The 13,794-nt window shown below is 36.1% G+C and overlaps 1 protein-coding gene across 3 annotated transcripts in view; it reads left to right on the forward strand.

Moving 5' to 3' along the window:
* LOC111868998 (protein brunelleschi) overlaps window positions 1-13,794 on the forward strand; it is a 31,634-nt gene that overhangs the window by 2,600 nt on the left and 15,240 nt on the right. For all 3 annotated transcript variants that reach the window (XM_023860161.2, XM_023860160.2, XM_023860159.2), the window contains exons 2-10: window positions 725-865; window positions 2,089-2,280; window positions 3,834-4,455; window positions 7,269-7,401; window positions 8,066-8,206; window positions 9,589-9,787; window positions 10,939-11,209; window positions 12,159-12,301; window positions 13,341-13,426. In XM_023860161.2, the coding sequence (XP_023715929.1) occupies window positions 745-865; window positions 2,089-2,280; window positions 3,834-4,455; window positions 7,269-7,401; window positions 8,066-8,206; window positions 9,589-9,787; window positions 10,939-11,209; window positions 12,159-12,301; window positions 13,341-13,426 (1,908 nt within the window). In that variant the 5' untranslated portion in view covers window positions 725-744. The remainder of the gene's footprint in view (window positions 1-724; window positions 866-2,088; window positions 2,281-3,833; window positions 4,456-7,268; window positions 7,402-8,065; window positions 8,207-9,588; window positions 9,788-10,938; window positions 11,210-12,158; window positions 12,302-13,340; window positions 13,427-13,794) is intronic.

Consider the following 13,794-nt stretch of genomic DNA (forward strand, 5'->3'; position numbering starts at 1 on the left):
AAGGTAATTTCACGAAGTTAACTTTACATTCATACTTTAAATGTATCATGTATTATGCTGGTTTATTATTTTGTTCCTTTTATTGTCAGTAATCATTACCTTCTATTCTGAGTTTAAAACAGTCATAACTCCGTAACCGTCCAAAATCGGACACATGTTTATATGAACTTTTTTGATCACAAAGACCTAGGAAATCACCTCCTGCAGTTATGCCCTAAAGTCGTGAAACAAAATTCCCCAATTCCTAAATGCTGCTCTTATGCTTACAAAGTATAGGGGCTGGACCTTTGGGAGAATAATCACTTCATAACATATTTTTAGAACCTTAAAAAGCCACATATTTAATTCTGTTTAATGTCTAAATATCCAGCACTACCAGATAGTTTTAATGCATCTGTGTGGTCCTAGGATTGAATGCCATGGACATGTATTTATTGGGGGAACTGTGGTTTCACTCATTGGCCAAATTCAAGGTTACTACCTTCCTGAGATTCTATGGGAATCTTGTTGCTTTTCATGAACCTCATTTAGCTGTCTAGTCTGTTTAAATTTTATTTGCCAATATTGTAGGCATTTATTGACCAATTTTTCTGAAACTCAGTATGAACAGCTTACTATTGGAGACCTTAAAATCATCATTCATATTACCGCATTCAAGAAAGATGGCTCACCATAACCGTTTTTATTTCTTATTTGATATTGCTACTGTTATGTATATGTACAGTTTCAGATGACACACTTCCAATGAGATCGTCTGTGAGTGTGATTCTATCAAGCCCAGCCCCAGACACAAGTATGTCCCACCCAGATTATGAACAGACTGCTCATGATCATGCTGCTATATTGCTACTTGTCAAACATGTTGGTAAGTGGTGTGTTTTCCTATTTTACATTAAACAGAAGTATACATTATAAATTTCGCTGTTTTCAGCAAAGGGTATATATTTATTGAATATTTGCAAACTCTTTGGATTGGTATTAGCACCTTCTTAATTTCTTTAATGTTGCGTGTTTGAAGGAAAATGGAATATAACGGCACTGACAATGAGAAATTTATATAGAGTTTAATTTTTGTTGGTTTTTGGCATCAGGTTAACCATTCTAAAAGGGCACAGTAAGTTATGCATGGTAAGAGATTTTTTGCCTGTTTACCAAATTTATGTGAAGAGCACTATTGTGAACCTCAAATCCAAAAAATTTTATATAACTTTTTTTTTGTATATTATAAATTGCAGCATGATGACATCATGGACTTTCGAAATTATGTGTACGAAGAAATGTAAATCAACGTTTTTTAGATTAGGCCTTATCTGAGTTAGGAATATTGTATTTCAGCATCATATTGTGTGAGAACAATTTATTATTGTCACCATTTAAATTTTCATAGTGGGGGGTGGAGTCCAGTTGGGTCCACTCAGCACGCCGGCCACTGATTGGCCTATTGTACCTGCCCCGGGTGATTATGATGATGGAGAATTTTGTGGAATGAAGATTGGCAGGGAAAACCTGCTCCAGCGCCACTTTGTCCAACACAAATCCCACTTGGCCAGACCTGGGCCGCCACAGTGGGAAGCCAGCGACTAACCGCTTGAGCTATGGTGCAGCCTAGACTTTGTCACCACAGTTCATATATAAACTTTATGTACTATTTTACAACATATTTTGGCTCTTTATGGCCATCATCAGGGAAAATATTTACATTCTCTCCCTTTCTGCTGTTTTCCCACACATTTATCAATGTTTGCATCCGGGGAATGTTATACGTATTATTAACCACCATTACGAAAGCATATAAAATTGCGTAATATTAAAATATTAAGATGTTCCTGAGTGCTTAGGTCATAATTTGTGTCTTAGTGACTCATTTTCTAAAGTATGAATGATATCATCACCTTCTAAAACAGTGATCAGTGTTTTTCTGGCTTGCCAGGTTGTCTGATAAAAGCTAATAGACTGTCATGCCATTATTATTGAAGAGTTAAGGGTGGTTTTCCTCGTTCATTGAAGATTATTCTTCAGTAGCTACAGAACTACTTGGTCTGTTTAATTGATCTGTACAAAATTACATACAATTTTTGCATACTGCAGGGAGTCAGTTAAAACAGAAGAACTTTAGTCGTGTGTATGAACGTTTGTCTCGAGTGAACCATGTAAAGATAATTGACTCAATGGGAGTGTCTCGAGAAGTGTTGGCACGCTACATAAAGGAATATCCTGTAGAGAATAATGACTGGGGAGACTACCAGACACATCGCCGTTTGCTAGGACTGATTTCTCTTGGTAAGTTATGATGTTCAGGCATGAATTGCTACAGTAGGTAATGTATTTGTTTTTATTAATCTATTAGGAAGAGAGATGCAATCAGTGGCAGCAAAAAAAGTCAGTTATCTTAGTCTGACTGATTTTCCACTCTTTCTTACGACATAAAGAGACAGTACCTTTAATAGGTTATAGCTACTGCCTCCCTCATCTTCTTCACATATTCATTCATAATTTACACCACATAACTTACACAATTTACATAATGTTATTAAATAAACGAAAAATAAAGAAGAGAGCAACATTGGATGAACAAATTTTTCACAAGGAGTAAAGATTGTGAGACAGCCATAACTATTGTTTTACTGCATTTACCATTTTGTAAAGCCTGCCTACATTTTTACCTGTTGTATGTACTTATGTTACACTAGAAACTTCTGGTCTGATTTGTTTTATGTCAGATAAGGGTACATTTTGCTCACTTTGTTTTTAAACAGTCATGTGTATTGTCTAAACTGCTGCTTAGTGTAGTTTGTAATAAGGCAGAATTAAGTAAGTCACTCAGGTCAAATGTAGCCTTACATGATATCTATTACAGGTGTTTGGAGAAGAAATTAAATTGTTATTTTGAGAATTATTGTTGAATGAAAAATCTTTCATATTCAGAATATAAACAGACTAAGAAAGATAAATTTATTTGTCATTAAACTGCTAACAAAGGTTGATCTTTACGGGTTAGAAACTAAATAAATGAACATACAAATGCAGAATGACAGTTTTGTCAAACAATTAAAGAGGATGAGGCCTGATTAGAAGCAGAATCACAACCAACAAGATAATAGAACATAGTATAACCTGTTTATTGTCATATAAAACAGATGTAGGTATGCAAAAAAAATTATATATATATATATATATTCCCCCCCAAATTAGAAACCTAATAAACAATATGCTTAAACCATTAATGGTTCAGATAATCTCAATAAAAGGAATGTGCGCATGTTATCACTCCAAATTTTCCTCTGTTATGACAAAACTTAATAATGAAGATCTAAGAGAAGTCCAGTATCACAGATGGTGGAGTTAAATGTACGAGGTGGACTGCAATGTGTATATGGAGAGTCTATAATATAATTTGGATTAACCTGGGGCACAAATCTGCATTGACCAAAACTGTGAACAAGAGTAAATTGAAAGAATTGAGAGAGACAGACTCCCTGAATTATGATGAAATACTGTCAGGAAAAAAAACAAAACAAAGTTGTGTATTGAACTGACAGATGAGACCATAACAGATGAATAATATTATCTAACTTCATGACAGCTTGATGATGTGTGTGATATGTTAGTGTTTGTTGAATTACTGGTGAATAGAATGGAACCCAAAGTTCAACATCACTGAAAAGAACCCTACTAGTGAACTCAGTCCTCAGCCAGTTCTGATTGAACCTTATTACCTCATTCAGCTCTTTCGGCAAAAGACATTTAGGACTGAAAAATAAACAGGTATTTGTATTGTTAGTCTGAGATGTGTAGTCCTGAAGTACATGACAAATTTCTTTTGTTTCTTCCAGGAAAGTATGACACTCAGCAAGAACTGAACGAATTGTGCCGTGTACATGAATCTTTGAAAGTGAAATATTCCTCAACTCTGTTTGATTCCCGATGTGTATTGTTTGGTCCACCAGCTGATACAAGTCCTAGTGAACCTAATGTACTTTCAACCCCATCAAATTTTAAAACACGTGCTGTTTTTTATGAAGACTGTGAACCTTGTGTCGGATTGGAAGACCAAATCTCTGAATTTTTGTCTTCTCTGTTTTGGGTCTTGGAATCAAAAAGACTTGAACGTAGTAGGGAGAAGGTGGAGCGTGTCAGTTTGCTTCTAGCTCCTTTTGAAAGAAAAGACTTTGTTGGTTTGGACTTGGAATCTCGCAGCAACCGAAAACGTTGTGTGGGACGCATGACCAAACATCTAGGGGATCTGTCACTGCAAGCAGGCCTAGTAACAGAAGCACTTAGCTACTACAGTTCTGCTGTGGATATACTGAAAGCTGTGAATGATTGGCTGTGGCTTGGTGGTGCGTATGAAGGACTCTGTGCTGCTTCTGTGATTCTGTTGTATCCAAATTTGAGTAGGAGCTTTCCACTGCAGCGCAATGCATCATTACAGGAAGGGAGTCCAGGAAAGCAGAGGTATTCTTTTGGATTTTATATTGTTGTTGCTCATTGTGTAGATCTGTGAGCCCACACTCTTTCTGTCTATTGCCAGTAATTCTTCATTACAGTTGTGTGGTTACCACATTTATTCATTTTCAGAGGATTTCAGTTTTGATTTTCAGTCAAGAAGTCAGCAGCCTTGCTTCTTTTTCATAGACCTTTTCATCATTATATAAACTATGCAGTTGAAAAAATATTGTGGCATGTAGACCTGTTGCTAAGCAGTGACTGTAAACAACAACCTTTTCTGAGCAATGACTCAGTAAACACATTCCTGTGGCAACAAATACACGTGCAACAAGAGTTACTGTTGGAAATGGTGTTTTCTGTGGTCCATGCCAAGATGTTATAACCAGAACAGTTGGAGTAATGAGTTCAGTTGTGAGTAGTACATAGTAGCCAGTCTGCAATGGCTCGAGCACAGAAGCTGAAGAATCTCCATTGTTGAGGGCTGTTACCAAGCAACAACTAGGGAAGGCTATAAAAGATTGAGCCTTAGTGTGTGCTGTAGTGAATTGTAAAGTGTGTAGATCTGTGCTAGTGTTGTAATTGCTTGTCATGTTTATAAGTGGTCAATAAATCCATTCACCAATCCAAACCCCATCTATAGTCACTCTACTATGTGACAATATTATTAAATGAACTCAAACTTTATTTCCAGCAAGATGAGTTACATTCTGTTTTAAGTTAAATTCTTATGCATCCAGTGGAGTTCAGAATGTATTCAGGTTAGAACTTATTTTGTATTTCTTGGGGATGGAAGGGTTGGAAGTTTTACAAAAGGTTAATTAATTCTGTCCAGTGTGACTGATGGTTTTTTCTTTTTAATCTTTTATCCATTACATGTTTCAGTCCTATAGACCATCTTCAGAAGGATATAAATACAATTAGAAACCACTATTACAATATGTTTTTTTGAATATAAAAATGTACATACAATGTCATCATAATACAATGTAGAAATCTAATGTTTTTAAACAACTACAGAGGCTTGTACCAACACGTTTTAATATATTCATTACAGTTAGTGCATTTAAAAATGTTAAAATTTTTAAACTAAATTGGTTCGTGTCCCTTCCATTTTCTCTCCTCGAAACCAAGCATCCACCACACCCACGGTTCCATCGTTCGGAGAATACATTTCTTTAGTGTCGTCTTGTCGATGTTTAAGGCGCGCTGTGTTGTTAACAAATCAAACTTGGAAGTTTTATTTGTTTTAATTGTGCATGGTTCAGAATTTCTATATGTAAACTGTTGTGTTGCATTAACACTTTGAGGACCGGCAATTTAAATATTTAAATCACCCTGGGGCCACCATTATTAAATTACTGTCCTAACTTGTGCACTGTTCACTTTAAAAATTAATATAAAATCTCCTAATTAATTTTATGAACTAAAATTTTTGGAGAACACTTACCAATGCTGCTAGAAGTGCTTGAGAGTGTGATATTTCTGTAAACATTCCCCTTTGTGAAGTGGCATTACACAGAACTTGCAATGTAGACATATTCCTTTTTTTATGAACTGTGCAAACACAGCATTGCCTAGAAGGATGCTTCACCTTGGAATGATGACTCTTCACAATTTTCATGTGGGTATGTTTCCACACATCACCCAAGAGTCGCTCTGGGGGGTCCACATGAGGCCTGCATGGGGTGGGAGTTGATGGGCCCGGTCGCACTAAGTCCGTGTCTTACTCTGGTTCTGCTGCCACCATCTGGTCTGTAGCCCAGGCCTTTGCCACATTCATCAGAAATGCTTTATATTTCGATTTTAAATCAGTTTAGATTTTTTTACTGTCCCCGCAATGTTATTACCCCCCTTATCATCAGAACTACTGTCATTTTTACTGTCTGTGGCCACAATTCTTTGTTCTCCCCTGTCGCTGCCGCTCTCTGAATCACCATGACTACGTGTCTCACAAGGCAGGTCAGCTGGCTCATTGGAGAAGAATTTGTCCTTGTCCATACCCCACCACTAACTGCTTGCTGATACATACAGCTCGAAGAGCAGCAAAGCATTTTCCTTTTTAGTGGGTTAAGAAACCAGCAAGATCAAGTTACTGACAAGTAAGCAAACATTCTAGAGTTTTATTACACAGCTGTGAGGCGCCAGAGCAAGGTATTGTGTGTTACAACCTAACGTGTCCTAAAATCATGATATCATGCGACCGGTCCGCCATGTTTAAAAGCCAAAAGCATGATATCATGCAGCCGGTCCTCAATGTGGTAAGTAAGTACATATGCAATTTAAATCCTTTCATTTGTAACAAAAATGAGTATCAGATAGTTGGCCATTAGCTGGTGTATAAACAAAAGAATTGGGGGCAGAAAAGAGGCTGAGAATTCCACCTACTGTAGTTTATGTCAATACATACCACCTCAGTATTTAGCTGTAAGTGATGATGGATAGCTGAGAGCTTCAAATGAAGATGTTGGATGAATGACTTCAGAAGATCAGTGATTAGGTAGAGAGATCCAGTGAGGGCAGATGTTCACAAGGGAGTAAGAGAAGAGGGAACATTTGTGTAGGATGTGTGCTGACAAGAGAAAAGAGATGAATGGAGGAACCTTAGTTATAAATTGACCTGCTCTGATGTATTATTATCGATGATAGTGACAGTGAAAAATTAGACTTATGATTGCTACCTTATAGTTTCTTCACTGTATGTTAAGATATGAGTTATTTGTGTAGAAGGATAATGCTGTTTTCACTATAAATTTACCTTAATAATTTGAATATTTAATTGATTTCTGTTCTCAAGATAACAGTAGAACTTTTCCTTTTAGGAGTAGCTCAATTTCCACAAATTCTTTACCGAGTGGTATGTCACCAGCAGAATTACAACAGGAAGTACAGAATGTTTTATCACCAGAAGATATTCCTAAACGATATCGTGAAGCCATTATCCACTACAGTAAAGTAAGCATTACACCTTTTTGTACTATAAGATATGGGTACATTTTCTTTAGTCAGTTGAAAATGATAATTTGTTTCATTCTGGTAAGGAAACTGAACACAGGAAAATGATGTCGGCTCAGTCATTGCTGTAATCATCCATGATATTGTGGCAAAAGTTGGTTTTACTGAAATTCAGTTCAGTGAAATTGAAAGGGTTTTGAGACTAAGACCTTTTTTTTATCTTTAATTCATTCCATTGTTAGAATTGTTCTTATAGTCTTAGATGTTCTGTTGAAACATTCCATTTATTCCATTGATGAATTTATGCTCCTTTAATTCTTAAGTTAGTGTTTTGTGGTTTTATGTTATGACAAATATCTTGTCCTCACTTGATCCATAAAAAAAATTTGGATGCAGGGTTTCTTTTGGATATTGAATTGCTGCAACTGGGATGACGTATTGTATGATTGATGTGTATGAAATCTGTAGGTAGTTAAGTTTTTATAGTGTAGTTGACTCATGTAATATATATATATGTTATATTAATATGTAGTTATTGACTTGTTCTATATCCGGAGGTTGTATCACCAAATATGGATTCTTGGAACAAATAAATTGATTGATTGATGTCATATCTTTACACATTTTCTGGTTTTAGTAATGGTTGACATTTAATTGATTACAGTACTTGAATGCAGGAATAATTGAAATGGAAGCATGCTTCAAGGCAGCACGAATTGCTGTTGAGCAAGGAGGCACCTTACAAGCATCAACATTCCTTCAGAATGTGATCTTTATTAATCTCACTCTCAGTGAAACAGAGAAGGTAAGCAGTAAACCCAACTCTATGATATAAGGTCTTTTCTTAGCTGTTTGATTATTCAGCTAAATATTCCACATTATGAAACACAATGTTGCAGTGCTGTTATCACAAAAGCAATCCAGTTCAGTTAAAAGCAGGCAATTTTTGTATGATCAATGTTTATAGATTCTAAAGGGTTCTGACAGTGGTGTATAGCACTCAGAATTATTGGCTTTTTGGACTTTATCCATCGTCTGATATTGTAAAAACACAGCTTTTGAAAACAGATCCATTTTCCAAAACATGGTGTTCTTTAGAATACCAGATGATAGACAAAGTCCAAAAACCCAGCAAATCCCAATCAATATCAGTGTTATCCTCTCACTTATGACAGTGCTTTCTGTGTAATAATGAAATAGGCATTTGGTATGATAATGTAATATTTTGTGTTAACACCTTTTCTGGATTCTGTGTAATGTAACTGGAGCGCTGCCCATTTACTTCAGACACCAAAAACATTCTTATAATAGCTGTGACTCCTGCTTACAGTTTTGATTGATTGATTGATTGATTGATTTAACATCCATAACTGTTACATTATGTACAATTGGACAAGTCAGTTTTATAAAAAAATATATGAGATTAAACATCACATCAAATGACTAATAATATAGAAAACCATAGAAAAATAACATAATAAATCCTTTAAATATGATAAAACAGTGGATGAGTATAATATGGCAACAAAAGCTAAACTATAAATTACATGCAATATCTAAAATAAATTACCTAAGTATCTTTGTTCTATTATTAAGCTAATTCTTGTAAAAATATTCTTGAAGGGAATAAAAAGCTTCTGTGCTAGGATCTGATTACAACATGAATTAAGGTTTCTGTTTAAGTCCTGATGCTTAATAAAACATTTATAGTATTCTGATACAATAAAAAAAACTAGCTTCTACTTAACTATGAACAAAAAATATTTTACCAAGTTCAAAAGCGCCCAGTCCTAAATTTCAGAACAATCCAATGAAGTGTTCTTTGCCAGTCATCTGTGTGTACATAGACTGAATTTCCACTTCAGAAACTGTCACTGGCACTATCATCAGGGATTGGTGAGTCTAGTGATGCTACTCTACTTGTTTGTTTATTTGTAAATACAGTTTGATGGAGGCAGTAACAGTTTCTGAAATGGGAATCCATTCCCCCTTTACACAGCTGATAGCCTGAAAAGGTGTGAAAGCCGCAAATGTTATACTGGTACAGACTCCACAGATGAACAGTCACTAATTACTCTTTACAGCTTCACTTCTGTTAATGCGGCTTCTTCATTCTTGGAATTTAACTGAACTCTTACAACAGTTTGGTCTGTGCTGTTATTGCTAAATTGTATGATTTTTTTACAGATACAACGATTCACAAGTTTATCAGATCTGTATACTCAGATTGGTTTTCATCGAAAAGCTTCCTTCTGCCGGCGATTGGCTGCCACTCGGCACGTTTCTGCTCAGAATCCGCAGCCTAACTGGTCACAGTGTTACCAGTTAATGTTGCAGGCACTGTCTGGGCACAAGTTGAGTCTGGATCCCACAGAATTTCCCAGAGGTATGAAATTTAATTGAAATGAAAGTCACAAGTATCTTTTCAGATGTTCTTCAATTGCAGTAAAAAAGGGATGAGCTTTTAAGTAGCTAAAGGCTGAGAAGAGAATGCTGAGGAGAATATTTGTCCCTAAAAGGGAAGAAGTAATATGATTCTGGAGAAAAATGCATCATGAGTAGTTTTATAATGTGTACTCTTCACGGAATATTATTAGGGCAGTAAAATGATGAGCTGGACACGTGATAGAAATGCAAAATGTATACAGAATTTTGGTCAGAAAATCTGCTAGGAAGCAACCACTGGGAGCACATGTACATAGATGGAAAGGTATTATCAAAATGTATGTTAAAGCAAAGAGGATGTGAAAGTGTGGACTTGAATCATCTGGTTCAGAACAAGAATCACTGGTGGCACTTACTCAGTGTTGCCATGAACCTTTGGGTTCCATGAAAGGCAGGAACTTTCTTGCTTGAGCAGCTGTCAGCTTCTCTAGAGGGAGTCTGCTCTGTGAAGTTAGCCAAGGATTGTTCAGGACACCAATTTTGAAGAAGTTCTCCAGTTTGAGTAACATTTAATTTAATGTTGTTGACTTATGAGTTGAAATGTGTGCTGTCATGCGAAATGCATTGTGTAATTTGTAAAAACAATCAGTTAAATCTTTTAAGGTGCCTGATGCTAGGATACAATATATGTAAGTGATAAGTAATTATTTATTTGTGTCACTGGTTTCATAACTGATGCATTTTCGTTTCTTTATTATGAAATTTTCCATCGTTCATGCTTTTTTTTTTGTTATTTATTAAATATTTCCCACAATTGTCACTTCATGAGCAGCTGACAGTTATTAAGATGTTAAAGATGTTCCCTACTGTTCTAGAAAACTGAATGTTTGTCGTAATAATTATAAACATGTCATATGAGAGTATCCTTTGCTAGTTTACTAGCTCATAACCTGTTTTTCTTAAGTCTGTTTTAATGTTATTTTTCTACTTATCTGCTTATTGATTTCCAATTTTTGGATTAAGTTAGTCATTTTCTTAGCCATTGTATATGTCCATTGCATCCGAATTCTTTTTATGTAATCATCCCAACATTTAGTGAACAGTGCAGTATGTGGAATTTTACAAGTTATGCAGCCTCCAATAATGTTGCAGGTGGGTTGCAAGGTTGGCCTGCCCTGCAAATTCAGCTGTTACAAGAATTGGTGGTAGCTGCAAGACGTATGGGTCACACTGCCCTGGCCACTCGACACATGACATTCCTTCTGCAGACCATGTGGGAACACCTTTTGCCCACAGAACAGCGAGACTTAGCATTACAGCTGCAGGTGTTAGCAGCCCAGTGTGAAGGAGCACCTGTGCCCTTAGTTCTGAACTCTGGTATCGTCATACCACCAGCAAACCTCACAAACTTACCACAGATACGGTACTGTTTTCTAATATGCACAGTTCTCTGTATATATTTAGATGATCTAATGTGGGTGGAATGTGGTTGGTGGTTTATGTCTGATGCCATTTGTTGACAGTGAAGTAATTTGTGCTTATAACCTTAACTGTTTAGAGTATTTGTAACTTGTTTTCTATTCAGACACCATTTGGACAAGTTGCTTATCCAGTGTACTTCAGTTGAGTTGGATGATGTCAAGTTGTTCCAACTCATGTCTACCAGAGACAATATTTAATGTGAGATTTTAGATTCTCATAGTGGTGACTATAAGGATTGTTGCCTTCTGGGATATGATGCCATGTACTCTGATAGAAGTTTACCAACACTTTAGAGGAGTGCGATGCCACCATATTAAGTGTGAAGATGGAGGTAGCATGTTTCTCTGAATCATCAGTACACTTCTGCCAGACTACACAATGTCACATCCACAGAGACAGGAATTTTCAGATTATCCTCTATTCCTGTGTCTGTCCATCCTTGTTCTCTTCAGCTGCAAATCTTTTCACTTCCCCCCCCCCTTATATCTATGGTTGATTCTTGTTGTATTCTTGCCATATGTATTGACAGTATAGCATGAATGAGGAAGAAGATGAAAGTTACAAATGCTGAGGTGGGTAAGATGTGGAAGAGAGTAATCATGGCCTATTTAAGGTAGTGTTGTAACATTAGCATAGAAGACTGAGTAAAAATGTTAGTATTCGTAGTTGGTGTAGGTAGTCTCCGTGGTAAGGAGATGTGAACTAATGCTTGATGTTTTCCCATTTATAAAATCCACTTTGTGAATGAACAGAGGGGTGCCTGTTCTTCTCTGCCTGCCTGTTATATCTTCTAATGATGAGTGTTCAGCCCATGCATATTTTAAAATACCATAACATATTTTCTGTTATTTCGCTTGCCATATTTTGTAAATGTTTTTTTTTTCTGCCAGGAGTTTTGTACTGCGAAACCTAGAGCCTCAACTACGACCACAGAAGATTGAGAAACTGAAGGAAGACTCAGGCCCATTCTTGTTTACTCCAATTCATTTTGGCTCCTTGGAAAGGAAAAATGTGGTGACCAGCAGTAAAATGGGTATTTTTCTTTTAATTTTATGGGTACTTTTTATATACTTGCTAGATTCTGTAATGGATTAAAATGATTAAGCATTTCGGTTACAAAAAATAGTCTCAGGCTTAACTCAATGGTATACAAATTTCTTTTGTGCATTTGCACCATCTTAACTTCTTTATTACAGTGTCTGCAACTACGGGTTTATTCTGGCCTCCACAGAAGCACAAAGAATAGACATGTTTGTATTTATTGTCAGTGATGTAGGAATAAAGATGAGTGTGTTTTAAAACAGGATTCTGAGAAGATTTGGACCTATGAGAGCTTCACAGTTTATAGTCTTTGTCTGATGTGGTTACAATGTTCAAATCAGTAACAGATGGGCGTGACTTGTAGAATGTGTGGGAAACTCAGAAGTGCATACAAATTACTGTGGAAAATATCAAAGGACAAAACCACTTGGGGTTAATGATGAATTATAGGAGGATAACGTTCAAATTTATCTGAGGTAAATAAATTTTGATAAAGTAAGATTGGGCATATAGTAGCATTTATTTGCTGTCTTTTGAGCAAACATCTGGGACTTCTATTAAAAGATCTTGAAACAAGAAAATCAGAGAAGACAAAATTGTACTGCTTTCTCAGGACAGCATTTATGAGAAATATACAATAACACTCTCATTATTAATGAATTGTGTTTGTGAAACCCATATTTAAGGTTTCTTTTGGTGTTAGTAGATCTGAACACTAGACTGAGGAAATTCTTAAATGGAGGAAGTTTAATACTGAGATTGAAGAGTTCTCTCTTTTGGGATGTAACGCCATTTAGTCCGCTGAAAGTCAACCAACATTTCAGGGCTTTGTGTCACCTCCATTTTTAGGTTTTGAGGGTAAGTCAGGCAAGAAACTAGCATGAAGCAGGCTTTCTTGCTCAGATCCTACATAATACTGAGGTCTTTCACTTGGAATCATTGAAACTGAAAGTTGAAAAGGTAAACCTTAAATTGAGGAACATTAAATGAGGGATTCACTAACTGTTTTTAAAACTGAATCTGTATTTTAGATTATGTTTGGGTCGAAGGAGATGTGTGTGAGGTTGCTATGGAGCTATATAATCCACTGCCATTTGAACTAAAAGTTTTGAATATGGTAAGTACTTTTACAGATGTTACAGATGTGATATGATTATAAAGTGGTGACTTGTTACAAAATTCCTTGTATTTGAAGATGAAGTCACTACCTGCTGTACTACGGTGCTTCCCCACTTCCCTACCCACAGTACTCTCCTGCTCTTGCACTCTGTAATTTTTATTTCTTTCTGTGGGTGAAAGACTGAGTTAAAGAATACAGTGAAGATTCAGGTGACTTAAAAGATTGTGTTGCAGGAAGTCACATGGTCTGACTTCCAGAAATGTTCTGAACAATAAAAAATGGTAAGAGAAACGAGGATCTCCTGAAGGACACTGAAGTAGGTACATGTAAAAGCTTCTTAGTACTGCAAGATTCAGGATATGACT

Source organism: Cryptotermes secundus, unplaced genomic scaffold (assembly GCF_002891405.2).
Source record: "Cryptotermes secundus unplaced genomic scaffold, Csec_1.0 scaffold70, whole genome shotgun sequence".
In the NCBI taxonomy this organism is placed as follows: domain Eukaryota; kingdom Metazoa; phylum Arthropoda; class Insecta; order Blattodea; family Kalotermitidae; genus Cryptotermes; species Cryptotermes secundus.